General features: G+C 48.2%; 2 protein-coding genes across 2 annotated transcripts; both read left to right on the top strand.

Annotated features, from left to right (window-relative positions):
* Positions 1–1,271: 1,271 nt before the first annotated feature.
* LOC119127443 (snaclec A8-like) lies at positions 1,272–2,069 on the top strand. The gene is made up of 3 exons (XM_037259384.1): positions 1,272–1,535; positions 1,600–1,706; positions 2,012–2,069. Exons 1-3 carry the CDS (start codon positions 1,272–1,274, stop codon positions 2,067–2,069), a joined length of 429 nt encoding a protein of 142 aa, XP_037115279.1.
* An 825-nt stretch (positions 2,070–2,894) lies between these two features.
* LOC119127442 (macrophage mannose receptor 1-like) lies at positions 2,895–14,178 on the top strand. The gene is made up of 40 exons (XM_037259383.1): positions 2,895–3,075; positions 3,151–3,198; positions 3,264–3,431; positions 3,584–3,694; positions 3,779–3,886; positions 4,063–4,092; positions 4,466–4,668; positions 4,734–4,840; positions 4,971–5,083; positions 5,157–5,210; positions 5,289–5,444; positions 5,551–5,633; positions 5,771–5,882; positions 5,949–6,239; positions 6,451–6,561; positions 6,646–6,753; positions 6,892–6,921; positions 7,275–7,477; positions 7,559–7,665; positions 7,791–7,903; positions 7,974–8,027; positions 8,106–8,261; positions 8,368–8,450; positions 8,589–8,700; positions 8,890–9,057; positions 9,465–9,590; positions 9,665–9,766; positions 9,840–9,869; positions 9,934–10,068; positions 11,521–11,664; positions 11,822–11,956; positions 12,039–12,187; positions 12,264–12,381; positions 12,454–12,505; positions 12,576–12,642; positions 12,712–12,839; positions 12,910–12,959; positions 13,018–13,191; positions 13,283–13,434; positions 13,509–14,178. The coding sequence occupies exons 1-40, from the start codon at positions 2,895–2,897 to the stop codon at positions 13,614–13,616; spliced, it is 4,680 nt and encodes a 1,559-aa protein (XP_037115278.1). The 3' UTR covers positions 13,617–14,178.
* Positions 14,179–15,956: the final 1,778 nt, after the last annotated feature.

Genomic DNA, 15,956 nt, shown 5'->3' with positions numbered 1-15,956 from the left:
AATGAATGTGATAGTTTAATACAATCAGCAAATAACAAAATGCGTATTACAGGTAATATTTTATTTCACAACACTTTGCCTTGTTCCTTTCGTCTCTGCTGTTCACTTCAAACACGCTCCATACGAACGCAATGCTCTCGTATCAGACGCTTGCTCGATCACCTGCTCGTTTGCTGTCACAATGTACCCTACACAAATCCGAAACATTTGTTGCGGCTCCGAGTCACGACGAGGGGCAAGTTTTGGTTTCCAAGGGTGTTTTTATTCCTCTTCAACGTCTCTCCCATACAGAGCCGCCTTTTTCACATGTCCGCACGTCACTTTCCTCTCTTTTCATCTGATCGCGGTGGTGCCTTTACGGGCAGTCGGAGAAATCAACGCCAACAAAAAAAATACATCCAGCCTAGTTAAGACCATACCAAAGACTATAAAAATGGGACCCATTGCCTCCCTGCGTGTGTGACGATCATTGGGACTTTAAAAAAAAAAAAAAAAAAAAAAAAAAAATTTAAAAAAAAAAAAAAAAAAAAAAATTGGGTGCGTATTATACATGGGTACAGGCTTTTTTCCAGCATCAACATGCCATTGTTAGGGTGCGTATTATACATGGGGGCGTATTATACACGAAAAAAAACGGTATTAGGTTTGATTGAGTGAGTGAGTGAGTCCGCAGTTTAAAAGCCCTTCTTCTCCATGAAACACTCAGTCTTGCTTGGCTTTGTACTTTGATATAAGGAAGGACGGGCTCTTCTTGAGCTAAGAAGGGGGGAGCGGTCCAACTGTTGCAACGTGTTCCATTCGATTGAGTTGCGTTGTGCTTTAGCACCATCCAGTGGTGAAATGTGTGATGACCTGATTTGAGCTTAGGTCATTGGTCATCGATATGCCACACGTGCGTAACTGCTGGGTGGGGTAATTGCTGAGGGTGAAGATGATGATGAGGATGATGGCATCTTTTAAGTGGAACAACTTGCACCATTGGTGGGCTGACTACCTACTGTTTGCCCCACTGTACATCTGAATCTTAGTATCATCACTTTGGGGCAATTGTGTGCAATCCTTGGCAGGCGTAAGTGATGCTTTTATGTGAACAATCAGCAGCTCCACTTTGCTGCATGGCGCTGGCTGGACCCAAAAATGAAGGACAGGCAGGTTTTTGGAAGGGGCCAAAGTGACAATGGCCATTGGCCCCTCCATCCCCCACCCCACCCCTGACAGAATCCTCATGCATTTGGTTGAGATGCCCCCAATGAAGAGCGCAGAGTAAAAGCATGCAAGTGTTCCATCAGTGTGCTCTGATTTGTCCGCCTGATCCCCAAATTGTGCCTTCAGCCAACAAGTGTCTTCCCGGGTGGCTCGAGCACGACTCCAGCTGCTACAAGAAGGAGATGATTCCCAACGGTTGGCTGGGGGCCCGGCACCACTGCGTCTGGCAGGGCGGCGACCTGCTCTCCATCACCTCCTCGGCCGAGGAGGACTTTGTGAAGCGCACCATGGGCAAGAACACCCGCTTCTGGCTGGGACTCTCCAACCAGGTGAGACGGAAGCAGTCGTGGACTCTGCAGCACCAACTGGAACTGTTTTCTTTTTTCCCGCCAGAAATGCGACGACGTCTGGTGTGGCTTTGTAGCCGGAAGCCAGGAGCTGATCTGGTCTGATGGCGAGACAACGACACACACCAACTGGGCCTTAGACCGATTTAAAAGGTAAGAAGTCACATCTTCGCATGCTGTTGTCAGGCGGACACGCGTAAAGGTTCTGGAACCAATTTTGAGAACGAGCACTCAAGGAAAAACAGGAAAATGTTCCTTTTTATAATCTACCGACAGCGCCGACGTCGCGTCCTGCGCCTACGTCAACCAAGGAGCTTATGTTTTGCCTGGGAGGTGGAGGTCTGGCTCCTGCGCTTCCTCGTTGGCCTACATGTGCAAACGGCCGCAGAGTAAGTCTGCACGTCCGTGGTCACGTTGCTGATGAAAGGTAAGATGCCCAAACGGGTCTTTTTTTGCAGGCTGCCCGGAGGGACGGACGTTTACCTCCAATCGTGTTTCTGCTGTAATGAAGAGTGAGTTGCAGCACGCTTATTGCACTTTAACCATGTGGTCATGGTTTCCTCCTCAATGTTTTTCTTTGTGGCCTCAGCTTCCGACTGCAACGATGGCAACCTACTGTATGGCAATGATTGCTATCTTTTTGACGCGAATGCCGGCGATTGGGAGGATGGCGAGATGTTTTGTTACTCCCGGCGAGGCCACCTGGCTAGCATACACTCTGAGCAAGAGGTCCGATTCATTAATGGTGAGCACCAAGAAGAACCGCCACAGTCGTCATTTGGCTGAAGCTCTTCTTGCCCTGAAGCTCTTGTTCTCCTTCCTTTAATCAAGATCACACAACTAACAGAGAAACTTGGGTGGGAGAAAAGAAGAAGGGCAACAACTACGAGTGGACTGACGGAACAGCTTCTTTTGTAAGTGGATTGCTGAAGGCCTTTGGAAAAGTCATGTTGCAGGCATCCGTCTTGTCTCGAGGCATCGGGCAGCCGCTTACAAAGTATTGGCGCTCTGATTTTAGAGAGGAGGCGGTTAAGATGATATATCCTGGATGGTGCCTCGGGTTTGTCTTTAGGTCTTCAGGGTTAGTTGCTTTGTGCACGTTTTCCCCAGACATTTATTTGGGTTGCCAGGGCGGGCACAATGTTTTATTGCAATGTTCATACTACTTTGATTGACAGGGTTAGTTGCTTTGTGCATGTTTTTCCCAGACATTTATTTGGGTTGCCAGGGCGGGCACAATGTTTTATTGCAATGTTCATACTACTATGACTGACAAAGTGAACCCAACAACCAAAGTGAAACTTTAATGAGAGAAGGTACGAAAACGCTGCAAGTGAGGAAATGCGGCGGGAAGATGACCACATCGAATGCAACGCGCTAAAGTTCTGTCCAAAATCTCATCCGCAGGACTACGGCAAAACTTACTACTACTCCGGTGGTGTCTGTTCTACTTTGGATTCCGTCGAAGACCTGAACAGAAACAGGAATTGCTACAGGACATTCCCACCGGTCTGCAAAACAGGTGCAAACGTCCCTCCCGAGCGCCCCTTTTGGATGCGTGAAGCATTTGGTCATATTCGCTCCCCTTTTTCTGCAGCCAAGCGCGAGGGGCCTCCACAGCTGCCACCATTAGTCGGCCAACCGCGTAGGTGTCCCGCACTGCCGCCGTCTTACGCTGTCTTGCGCCATCTTACGCCGTCTGGCTCGCAGACTGGACTCAGAAATGCGGCTGGTGGCTGGACGACCCCACCAACGACTTCTGCTACCTGATGATCCGCCAGCCCATCAAGACCTGGCAGGAGGCGCAAGACGACTGCCAACGCCTCCACGGGAACCTGCTCAGCATCACCAACTATGATGAGCAGCGCTTTGTACATGGTAGGCGGCCATTCATTGGTATCGCGAATGAATGAATGAATGAATGAATGAATGAATGGTGTCGTTCCAAAATGTGCCTCATGGGCTCAATGAGTGGATGAGTAAAGCGTGTCTCTGGAAGATGCTGGTCCACCTTTGCCTTGGGCCCACAGGTTATGTCAGGTTTCTGCCCTCTCTGTGGTTGGGCGCCAATGTCTCCACCACGGAAGATGACGCCCAATGGACTGACGGATCCCCGTTCACTTACATCCACTCGAGTGCAGGTCGGTCTGAAAGCATGTCTGATGCTTGTCGGCTGCACTTTGGAGGAACGGCGGAGCGCTGAGATCTTCTCTCCCTCCCTCCAGGTGACGCCGAAGGGGGGAAGTGTCTTTCCTTATTCACTGACAGCGGCGACTGGAAGCACGACACGTGCGACAAGAAGAGAAGCTACGTCTGCAAGAAGATGAAAAAAGGTAAGTTGTGACGCTCCACTGGCCGTCATTGCGCATTGACGTCCGTCTTTGCGCATTGACGTCCGTCTTTGCCCTGACGTCCCTCTTTGCCCTGACGTCCCTCTTTGCCCTGACGTCCCTCTTTGCCCTGATGTCCCTCTTTGCCCTGACGTCTGTCTTTGCCTTTCCTCTTGCAGGAGTGGCAGAACTTTCGCTGTCTTCTGACGGTAAGTAGCCTGACAAAATTGGTCACAAATTCTGTGCAATTTTTCTTATTTTATTAAGTACGCAAATGTACTTGAATGTTTTTCGCGTTGACTCGCATGTGGCGATGTTTGTTTCACAAGCGTGCTTTAGAAAGGTGATTTTTTTTTTATTTTTTATATTTTTTTTTTTAGGGATCATTTCAAATTGTAAACGTCTCTGATGCCATAGGGCTAACCTAACAAGTCGAGTCCCGGATCTTCCAATTTACCTGAGAACATGTGCAAGACAAGTTTTGGCCAACCGTGACCTGCAAATTTTCCTTTTCTCAAAATGGTGGACTGACGAGCTAAAACAGGAGTGTGCTCTGATCTGTTCCCCAAATTGTGCCCTCAGCCAGCAGGTGTGCTCCCGGATGGCTCGAGCACGGCACCAACTGCTACAAGAAGGTGGAGGAGCCCAACGGTTGGCTGGGGGCCTGGCACCACTGCGTCTGGGAGGGCGGCAACCTGCTCTCCATCACCACCTCGGCCGAGGAGGACTTTGTGAAGCGCACCATGGGCGAGGACACCCGCTTCTGGCTGGGACTCTCCAACCAGGTGAGACGGAAGTGGCAGTGGATTCTGCAGCAACAACTGGAACTGTTTTCTTTTTTCCCCCCCAGAAATGCGACAACGTCTGGTGTCGCTTTGAAGGCGGGAGCCAGAAGCTGACCTGGTCCGATGGCCAGACAACGACATACACCAACTGGGCCTCAAATCAACTCGAAAGGTAAGACGTAACAACTTTGCATGCTGTTGTCAGGCGGAGACGCGTAAAGGTTCTGGAACCAATTTTGAGAAGGAGCACTCAAGGAAAAATAGGAAAATGTTTTTTTTTTTTTTTTTTAATCTACCGACAGCGCCAACGTTGCGTCCTGCGCCTACGTCAACCAAGGGGGAAGGGGTGAGCCCGGCAAGTGGAGGTCTGGCTCCTGTGATTCCTCGTTGGCCTACATGTGCAAACGGCCGCTGAGTAAGCCTGCACGTCTGCGGTCACGTTGCCGTTGAAAGGCGCAAACGGTCTTTTTTTTTTTTTTTTTTTGCAGGCTGCCCGGAGGGACGGACGTGTTCCCCCAAAAGTGGTCTTGCTGTCGTGAAGAGTGAGTTGCAGCACGCTTATTTGCACTTTAACCATGTGGTCATGGTTTCCTTCTCAATGTTCTCCATTGTGGCCTCAGCTTCCACCTGCGACAATGGCAACCTACTGTATGGCGATCATTGTTACTTTTACTCGAAGCTGTACAAAGATTGGGAGGATGCCGAGAAGTTCTGTGTTGCCCAGAGTGGCCACCTGGCTAGCGTCCACTCATGGCAAGAAGCTCAATTCGTGTTTGGTGAGCGCTAAGACAAACCGCCGCAGTTGTCTGTCCCACAAAGCTGCCGTCATTTAGCTGAGGCTCTTCTTGCCCTGAAGCTCTTGTTGTCCTTCCTTTCCTCAAGATCACTCGCAAAGCGTTTGGTATTCTTGGCTGGGACTGAAGAAGAAAAGCAACAACTATGAGTATAGTGACGGAACAGCTTTTGTAAGTAAATCGCTGACGGACTTTGGAAAAGTCATTCTGCACGAGCTAGGTTGGGAAAGTTGAAATTTGTGCACAACAATTGCGCGGAGAAAGGGCGTTGGGAAGCTGAGAGTCCAACACCCTCATGTCGTCCACAGGACTATGCCGAGTGGCAGAATGACACCACGGGGGCCTGCACATTCCCAAATTCTGTTGGGAAGATCGACGGCAGCCCCTGCACAACAAAGCGGCCATTTGTCTGCAAAACAGGTGCAAAAATGTCCCTCCCGAGCGCTCCTTCATGCACTTGCTCACTCGCCCTCCTTTACCATGCAGCCAAACGAGGAGGGCCTCAACAGCTGCCACCATTAGTCAGCCAACAAGGTAGGTGTCTCACACTGCCGCCGTCTTCTACGCTGTGTGATGCTGTTTTGCCCTCCTGCGCCGTCTGTCTCGCAGGCTGGACTGACAAATGCGGCTGGTGGCCGGACGACCCCACCAACGACTTCTGCTACCTGATGATCCGGCAACCCACCAAGACCTGGCAGGACGCGCAAGACGACTGCCAACGCCTCCACGGGAACCTGCTCAGCATCACCGACAACCATGAGCAGACCTTTGTACATGGTAGGCGGCCATTCATTGGTATCACAAATGAATGAATGAAGGAATGACCGAAAGAATGAATGAATGGAATGATGGAATGAATGGAATGACCGAATGAATGGAATGAACGAATGAATGGTGTCGTTCCAAAATGTGCCACATGGGCTCCATTAGTGGGTGAGTAAAGCGTGTCTCTGGAAGATGCTGTTCCACCTTTGCCTTGGGTCCACAGGTTATGTCAGGTTTCTGCCCTCTCTGTGGTTGGGCGCCAATGTCTCCACCACAGAAGATGACGCCCAATGGACTGACGGATCCCCGTTCACTTACATCCACTCGAGTGCAGGTCGGTCTGAAAGCATGTCTGATGCTTGTCGGCTGCACTTTGGAGGAACGGCGGAGCGCTGAGATCTTCTCTCCCTCCCTCCAGGTGACGCCAAAGGGGGGAAGTGTCTTTTCTTGTTCACTGACAGCGGCGACTGGAAGCACGACACGTGCGACAAGAAGAGAAGCTACGTCTGCAAGAAGATGAAAAAAGGTAAGTTGTGATGCTCCGCTGGCCGTCATTGCGCATTGACGTCCGTCTGTGCCCTGACGTCCGTCTTTGCCCTGACGTCCGTCTTTGCCCTGACGTCCGTCTTTGCCCTGACGTCTGTCTTTGCCTTTCCTCTTGCAGGAGTGGCAGAACTTTCGCTGTCTTCTGACGGTAAGTAGCCTGACAAAATTGGTCACAAATTCTGTGCAATTTTTCTCATTTTATTAAGTACGCAAATGTACTTGAATGTTTTTCGCGTTGACTCACATGTGGCGATGTTTGTTTCACAAGCGTGCTTTCTAAAGGTGATTTTTTTTTTTGGGGATCATTTCAAATTGTAAACGTCTCTGATGCCACAGGGCTAACCTAACAAGTCGAGTCCCGGATCTTCCAATTTGCCTGAGAACATGTGCAAGACAAGTTTTGGCCAACCGTGACCTGCAAATTTTCCTTTTCTCAAAATGGTGGACTGAAGAGCTAAAACAGGAGTGTGCTCTGATCTGTTCCCCAAATTGTGCCCTCAGCCAGCAGGTGTGCTCCCGGGTGGCTCGAGCAAGGCACCAACTGCTACAAGAAGGTGGAGGAGCCCAACGGTTGGCTGGGCGCCTGGCACCACTGTGTCTGGGAGGGCGGCGACCTGCTCTCCATCACCACCTCGGCCGAGGAGGACTTTGTGAAGCGCACCATGGGCAAGGACACCCGCTTCTGGCTGGGACTCTCCAACCAGGTGAGACGGAAGCGGCAGTGGACTCTGCAGCAACAACTGGAACTGTTTTCTTCCCCCCCCCCCCCCCCCCCCCCCCCCCAGAAATGCGACAACGTCTGGTGTCGCTTTGAAGGCGGGAGCCAGAAGCTGACCTGGTCCGATGGCCAGACAACAACACACCGCAACTGGGCCTCAAATCAACTCGAAAGGTAAGACGTAACAACTTTGCATGCTGTTGTCAGGCGGAGACGCGTAAAGGTTCTGGAACCAATTTTGAGAACGAGCACTCAAGGAAAAATAGGAAAATGTTCCTTTTTTTTTAATCTACCGACAGCGCCAACGTTGCGTCCTGCGCCTACGTCAACCAAGGGGGAAGGGGTGAGTCCGGCAAGTGGAGGTCTGGCTCCTGTGATTCCTCGTTGGCCTACATGTGCAAACGGCCGCTGAGTAAGCCTGCACGTCTGCGGTCACGTTGCCGTTGAAAGGCGCAAACGGTCTTTTTTTTTTTTTTTGGCAGGCTGCCCGAAGGGACGGACGTGTTCCCCCAAAAGTGGTCTTGCTGTCGTGAAGAGTGAGTTGCAGCACGCTTATTTGCACTTTAACCACGTGGTCATGGTTTCCTCCTCAATGTTCTCCATTGTGACCTCAGCTTCCACCTGCGACAATGGCAACCTACTGTATGGCGATCATTGCTACTTTTACTCGAAGCTGTACAAAGATTGGGAGGATGCCGAGAAGTTCTGTGTTGCCCAGAGTGGCCACCTGGCTAGCGTCCACTCATTGCAAGAGGCTCAATTCGTGTTTGGTGAGCGCTAAGACGAACCGCCGCAGTCGTCGGTCCCACTAAGCTGCCGTCATTTAGCTGAAGCTCTTCTTGCCCTGAAGCTCTTGTGGTCCTTCCTTTCCTCAAGATCACTCGCAAAGCGTTTGGTATTCTTGGCTGGGACTGAAGAAGAAAAACAACAACTATGAGTATAGTGACGGAGCAGCTTTTGTAAGTAAATTGCTGAAGGACTTTGGAAAAGTCATTCTGCACGAGCTATGGTTGGCAAAGTTGAAATTTGAGCACAACAATTGCGCGGAGGAAGGGCGTTGGGAAGCCGAGAGTCCAACACCCTCATGTCGTCCGCAGGACTATGCCGAGTGGCAAAATGACACCACGGGGGACTGCGCATTCCCAAATTCTGTTGGGGAGATCGGCGGCAGCCCCTGCACAACAAAGCGGCCGTTTGTCTGCAAAACAGGTGCAAAAATGTCCCTCCCGAGCGCTCCTTCATGCACTTGCTCATTCGCCCTCCTTTACCATGCAGCCAAGCGTGGAGGGCCTCGACAGCTGCCACCATTAGTCAGCCAACAGAGTAGGTGTCTCGCACTGCCGCCGTCTTCTACGCTGTCTTATGCTGTTTTGCCTTCCTGCGCCGTCTGTCTCGCAGGCTGGACTGACAAATGCGGCTGGTGGCTGGACGACCCCACCAACGACTTCTGCTACCTGATGATCCGCCAGCCCACCAAGACCTGGCAGGAGGCGCAAGCCGACTGCAAAGGCCACCAAGGGAACCTGCTCAGCATCGCCGACTCGGACGAGCAGGGCTTCGTACGCGGTAGGAGGCCGTGAATTAAAATATATTGACCATAAACAAGTGGATCAATTCTTATTTTCCAACATGAAGCAAACGAGAAATAGAAGCTAAAGTAAATCGAAAAAGGCGTCATGTCTTCGTACGGGGGTCTTCATCCGCAATAGGCTGGCCATGAATTTGCAAATTCTTTGATGAAAACCTTTTTTTCCTGCTACGCCTTCCTTTCCAACTCAAAACCTGATAAACCCGAGATATGGCCAGCGTGGCTCGGTTGTTGTTGTTTTTTTTTTTTTTTTTTTTTTGTTTCACTCTTTGTTGCAGTATTGTTAGCGCTTTGTCACGGCTGTGCCGAACCCATCAAGTTGTAGTGCAGAGTCAAGTGTGAGTTGTTTTGGAATCATCTTGCATGTTCTCCTTGGGATCCAAAGGTATCGCCAAGCTTCTGGGGATGAATGATGACGCCTCACTGTGGTTGGGCGCCGACGCCTCCATCAAGCGTGACGGCGACAAGTGGACCGACGGATCCCCTTTCTCTTACCTCCACTCGAGTGCAGGTCGGGCTGAGGCGGTTGTCAGTTGCACTTTGGCGGAACGGATGAGCGCTCAGATCTTGTCTCCCTCCCTCCAGGTGTCGCTGAAGGGGGGAAATGCCTTTCCTTGCTCACTGGCAGCGGCGACTGGAAGCGCGACAAGTGCGACGAGAAGAGAGGCTACGTCTGCAAGAAAAGAGGTAAGTGAGATGTGACGCCCCGCGGTGGACCGTCATCACGTGTTGACATCCACGTTCTGGTTCCCGCTTCTAGGAAAGACACATCAGCTGCCGCCACATGACGGTAAGTCGCCTTCAACGTCTCTGTAAAAAAAGACGGAGAGAAGTCAACGGTTGTGCTCTCACAGGCTACAAGGAGGAACTTGTCTGCCAAGACGATTGGAAATCCCTCGAATGTCCCGATGAAAGAGTCATCCGCATACGGTCGGCTTTCCATGGACGGAAGCATAGCGACGTCTGTCCGAGTGGCGGCGGATCACGCGGTAAGAATCCTCCAGTGGCATCGTTGTTTTTGGCTCGCTGTCCTGGAGCCGTTTCTGTCACAAGGTTTTCACACGCCGTCAGCGTTGGAGGTAACTCGTTTGTCACATAACTCAATATCAATATCCGTGGGCATTGACGTGTGAGCGATGGCAATAGAAAATGTTTGACTTTTTCTTTGAATAAAAATAGAAAACGATGAAAAAAAGCTAAGCCGGGCGCTTTTTTGATTCCTCTTTTTCTAATACCGTTTTTCCATGTATAATGCGCCCCCGTGTATAATACGCACCCTAAAAATGGCATGTCGATGCTGGAAAAAAGCCTGTACCCATGTATAATACGCACCCAAATTTTGACTCCTACTTAAGTCCGTAAACGTAAAATTTATTTCAGAAAAAAGATCATCTTTGGGAACAACCGGATGTTATTCTGCCGGTCAGTATCACTGCGCATGCGCTAGCAAACTCGATAGCGAAGAAATGTTTCGGATTTGTGTAGGGTACATTGTGACAGCAAACGAGCAGGTGATCGAGCAAGCGTCTGATACGAGAGCATTGTGTTCGTATGGAGCGTGTTTAAGTGAACAGCAGAGAAGAAAGGAACAAGGCAAAGTGTTGTGAAATAAAATATTACCGGTAATACGCATTTAGGTAGAGAACTGAAGTCTCACTCTTTATATAGCTGACGTGTCTTGCGCATCCGTTCTGCGCATCTGTAATGGCGGCCTCCGTATGACATCCGGTTTGCGATGGAGATTAAAAAACAAACAATATTTGACAATAACACACCATCAAGGATTGCATCATCGCATCAAGCTCAGTGGCCTAGTGGTAGAGTGTCCGCCCTGAGACTGGAAGGTTGTGGGTTCAAACCCCAGCCGGGTCATACCAAAGACTATAAAAATGGGACCCATTGCCTCCCTGCTTGGCACTCAGCATTAAGGGTTGGAATTGGGGGGTTAGATCACCAACTGATTCCCGAGCGCGGCACCGCTGCTGCTCACTGCTCCCCTCTCCCCCAGGGGATGGATTAAAATCACACGGGGATGGGTTAAATGCAGAGGACAAATTTCACCACACCCAGGTGTGTGTGTGACGATCATTGGGACTTTAATTTTTAATAATTTTAATCAAACGATGTGTCGTCAATTATGAATTTTACTGACTAAGTGTGTTGGGCAGGATGGCTGAATGCGATGCGCGATTGACAACAAACAAGAAGAAAGGTGATTTCAAGTTTTATTTCGAGGGAGATTTTCTTCCAAAAAAACAAAACAATTTTAACCATGTATAATGCGCACCCCAGATTTTAGGACAATAAATTAGTTAAATTTTGCGCATTATACATGGAAAAAAAATGGTTGTCATTAACCATTAAAATTCCCTACGTCCTGTAACAAGTTGAAGTCAGGATGTAAGTGTGCGAGTGAAATGGTGGTGTGTTGTCACTTGCAGATGACTGCAGGGTGGAAGGGGCTCTCCGGTACTTTAGAGGATTGTGTGACAACTATCAGATTTGCTCCATTGACCTTACGGATACGGACTCCTGCCCTGGTGTCTCCAAATACCTCCACGTCGTCTACAGCTGCGAGAAGAAAGGTGGGCTTCACATCCTGACACTTGTCGATGGATGATGTGCCAAGGAAAGAATCCAACGGATCCCCAGATAGCGCGTCGGCTAGGAACGGGTGACCGGACATGAGAATGAATGAGCGAGCGTTCCTTCCACATTGTCTTTTTTTTTGTCTTTCCTCAGTGTGTCTTGATAGTCTGGGCATCGCTGACGGGAGAATCCCAGACTCTTCTTTTTCAGCCTCTTCCTCTGCGATCAATGCCGAACCTCACAAAGCGCGTCTGGGGGGCAGTGGTTGCTGGAGCCCCTCCGAAATGTGTACGTAAAAAAATATCACAGCTCGTCGACCTCGTCCGTCGTAGTTTGGTACCCTGAGCAATGGGATGCCTTCCGCCCTCAGTCGGCAGCTGGATCCAGGTGAACCTCGGTCAAAACTTCAAGGTGACAGGCATTGAGACCCAGAAATGTGCATACCAATTGCAAAGTTCCAGCGTATTTAAGATGCTGTTCAGTACTGACGGAGTGACTTGGCATCGCCACCCAGTACAGGTGAGTGGTCGCTGAGTCTCGACTTTGTCGTCCAGGCGGTTGTCATTCATTGCAAACGCGCGGGTTTTGTTTCCAGCCTGCCTTGGGGACGTATATTCTAACCAGGCCCGTGTTCGCCAAGTACGTCCGCCTCCTGCCAAGGTTTTTGGGCCTACGCTTTGACGTCTTAGGGTGCACTGACGACACCGCTCGCAGTGAGTGCGACGTTTAGAGTGCAGTGAAAAACTAGCAAGAAACGGGCTTTGATTTCCCCTTCTGACCCACAGACATCTTATGCAACAGCACAGCCACCTACCTCGGCCTCAACGGTTCAATGACGTGAGTCGGACTTGGTATGCCGTTTCTTGCCGAAAAGGCCTCCTCCTCACTCAACCAATGTCTTCCGCAGGGTCCAGTGCCCACTGGGCTGCGCCCAAGCTGACTACGCGGTCTTCGGAACACGGATCTACGACCAAGTATGTTAATTACTGCAAGACCTGCCGGCGGAGTTCTTGTCCTTTGTTTGAGACATTCTCTGAGTGCAGGACTCAAACATCTGTGCGGCTGCTATTCACTCGGGCATCATTGAGATTGGAGGAAATGTGACTTTGCTGAAGAGACTGCCACAGAAAGCCTACAACGGCTCCACCTGTAACGGAATCATCTCGAAAGTGTGCGTGCTCCGCTTTCACTGGCGTGTCCACTTAAAGACGCCCGGCTAATTCTCCCTTTACTGTCTGCAGATATGTTGACAAATTGGCTACGTTTCCGTCCTTCACTTTTGCTGACATGGGTGAGTAGACTGTCCAGAATAGAAAGCATTTCTTCACGTGACGCCATCTTGCACGCAGAGCCGAGATGCTCGGGACCTGACTGGGAGGAGTTTGCGGACTTCTGCTACAAACATTTTGACACTAAGAAGTCGTGGTACGGCGCTCGACACTCCTGCTGGGGTCTCGATGCCAATCTGGTGTCCATTCGCTCTGAGGCTGAGCGGGATTGGCTGCAGGACCTCATGAGGCTTGGTGCGTGGGCGCTAAGTGTTGCTCGCATCTGCTCGATATCTGCCATATCTGGAAAGCGAATGAGAGCTCTGCTGCCGTTTGTCCTCTGCAGCCCCTGGAGACACGTGGACCGGACTGAACGACCTGGTCAATCGCGGCAGATTCGTGTGGTCGGACCGCCAGAAGGTGACGACCTTCACCAACTGGGCTCCTCCGGGAAAACCTACCGGCGTGATGGAGAATTGCGTGGCCACCTTGAGCCAGGTAGGTGCAGAAAAGATTGACCCGCTCGCCGAAGACAAGTGTAGATTTAAAATCAATCTCATTTTGACTTTCAGTCTGGCAAATGGAAGAAGATGTCCTGCATGGAATTTAACGGCTACGTGTGTAAGATGCCCACAGCGCGTTATCCGCTGGATTTGGGAAGTGCCAATGCAAGTTGCTAGTATTCATATGAATGCAATTGACCTTGCATGATCATTCTGCTTGGTTTACCATGCATTTTGATTGACTGATTTACCATGCATTATTATGATTGATTTACCATGCATGAGTATTTTTGTTAGATTTACCATGTGTTATTATTCTGTTTAAGTTACCATGCATTCTTCTTCTTCCTCTTGACTTAACATGTGATATTGTGATTTACCATATTATTTTGTTCAATTTACCATGCATTATTATGATTGATTAACCATGCATGAGTCTTTCTGTTAGATTTACCATGTGTTATCATTCTGTTTGTTACCATGCATTCTTCTTATTGACTTAACATGTGATATTATGATTTACCATGCATTATTATTTTGTTCAATTTACCATGCATTATTATGATTGATTAATCATGCATTACTCTTTTTGTTAGATTTACCAAGTTATTATTTTGTTTAAGTTACCATGCATTCTTCTTCTTTTTCTTGACTTAACATGTGATATTGTGATTTACCATATTATTTTGTTCAATTTACCATGCATTATTATGATTGATGAACCATGCAGTAGTCTTTGTTAGATTTACCATGTGTTATTATTCTGTTTAAGTTGCCATGCATTCTTCTTCTTCTTGACTTAACATGTGATATTATGATTTACCATGCAATATTATTATTTTGTTCAATTTACCATGCATTATTATGCTTGATTAACCATGAATTAGTCGTTTTGTTAGATTTACCGTGTTATTATTCTGTTTAAGTTACCATGCATTATTCTTCTTCTTGACTTAACACCATGCATTATTATTTTGTTCAATTTACCATGCATTTTCATAATTGATTCCTTACATTTCATTTATTGTTAAATTTACCATGCACTATTATTATTATTCCATCTGTTGTAATTTACCATGTTTATTTGAGCCCCCCAAAAAAACAATAAAATAATAAAAGACAATTGGTGTGTCACCTGTTAACTCATTTAATAGTTTACTGATTTTTGGACAGGGAAATTTTATAGTCTGGTCAATTTGATCATAATTTACTACTTCCGATGTACGAGTATTAGTCAGACCTCCTCATGATGCCATTTTGGTGCATTTTTGCATTGCTCTTTGTAACAATTTGTAAAAAAGGATGTACTCTATTGCTTTCTACGTCATGAAATCCATTCATTGTCCTGAAGTGCTTATCCTCACGAGGGTCGCGGCTAGCCTATTCCAGCTGGGGGCACATCCTGAACTGGGTGCCAGGCAGTGGCAGGACCGGAGCGGTCAATCGGCCTATCATGAATGTTTTTGGAACGTGGGAGGAAACCTACGCATGCAAACATGCAAACCCCACACAAGATGGCCGGAGATGGCACTAAAGCCTGCGCCTAACGTACTGCACAAATCAAGCATTAGATATCAAAATTCCACCATGTAAGAAAAAAAAAGTGACAAGATGACAACCATGGAAACAAACTGATGGCATCATGACGCCTGACTGTTTCATGCAAAGATGTGCACTGCACTTTTGAAGCACTGAACCGAACTGACCCAAATTGCAAATAGGCTACATAAAATACATCTGTTTTTTTTTTTTTCATGCTCACTGTGGTACCTCTTTTTTTTTTTTTTTTTTTTTTTCTTTGCTTTGGAAAGCTTTTGATTGTACAGACCACTCGTGGTAATCCTAGGAATGGACAAACCTTCACACGTCATATAATACAAGGGAAGCAAACTAACTCAAAACCTACATTTAGCATACGCAAGCAGAAATAACAAATGGTCACATCATAAAGATTTAATTGCAGGCAAACAATACTATTGTAGTGGGTTGACATAATTCACCCGGAACCTAAGTTCACGTTATATAGTTCCGGTGGGACAGTTTACAGGTGTGGGGATTTCCTGTTTAGTTTAGTGTGTGTTAGGATCTCGAAGGGAAAAGAGTCGGCCCGTTGTTGAAGGAGAATAATTATAAATGTCATTAAAACAACTGCCGTTGGCACCGTCGTTTGTCACTCCGCCTCCGACTCCAGTCCTTGCACGCCACACTATAAATATTATAAGCTCACAGTATAGTATAAAATACTGTTCTTTTTTACAGCCTCCGTGGTTGCTAATAAACAGTCTGAGTGTCAAATGACGACGGATCCTTAATGCAGTGGACTTGAGCCACTGACAGATGGCGACATTTTGCTTCTTTAAACATACAAGTTTTGGATGCTCACCTGCTCTCGACTTTATAACTTGCAACAAAACGGGAACGCTTCTAAGAAATACAAAGAACACATCGATCCATGCCCTTCTTGGTGCTTATTTTGGGCTTGATCTAGTTTCAAGGTAGAAGATTTCAAGCAATATA

The sequence above is a fragment of the Syngnathus acus genome, chromosome 9 (genome assembly GCF_901709675.1).
Source record: "Syngnathus acus chromosome 9, fSynAcu1.2, whole genome shotgun sequence".
NCBI lineage: Eukaryota > Metazoa > Chordata > Actinopteri > Syngnathiformes > Syngnathidae > Syngnathus > Syngnathus acus.
The sequence above is the reverse complement of the archived record's forward strand: the minus strand, read 5'-3'. Positions and strand labels throughout refer to the sequence as shown.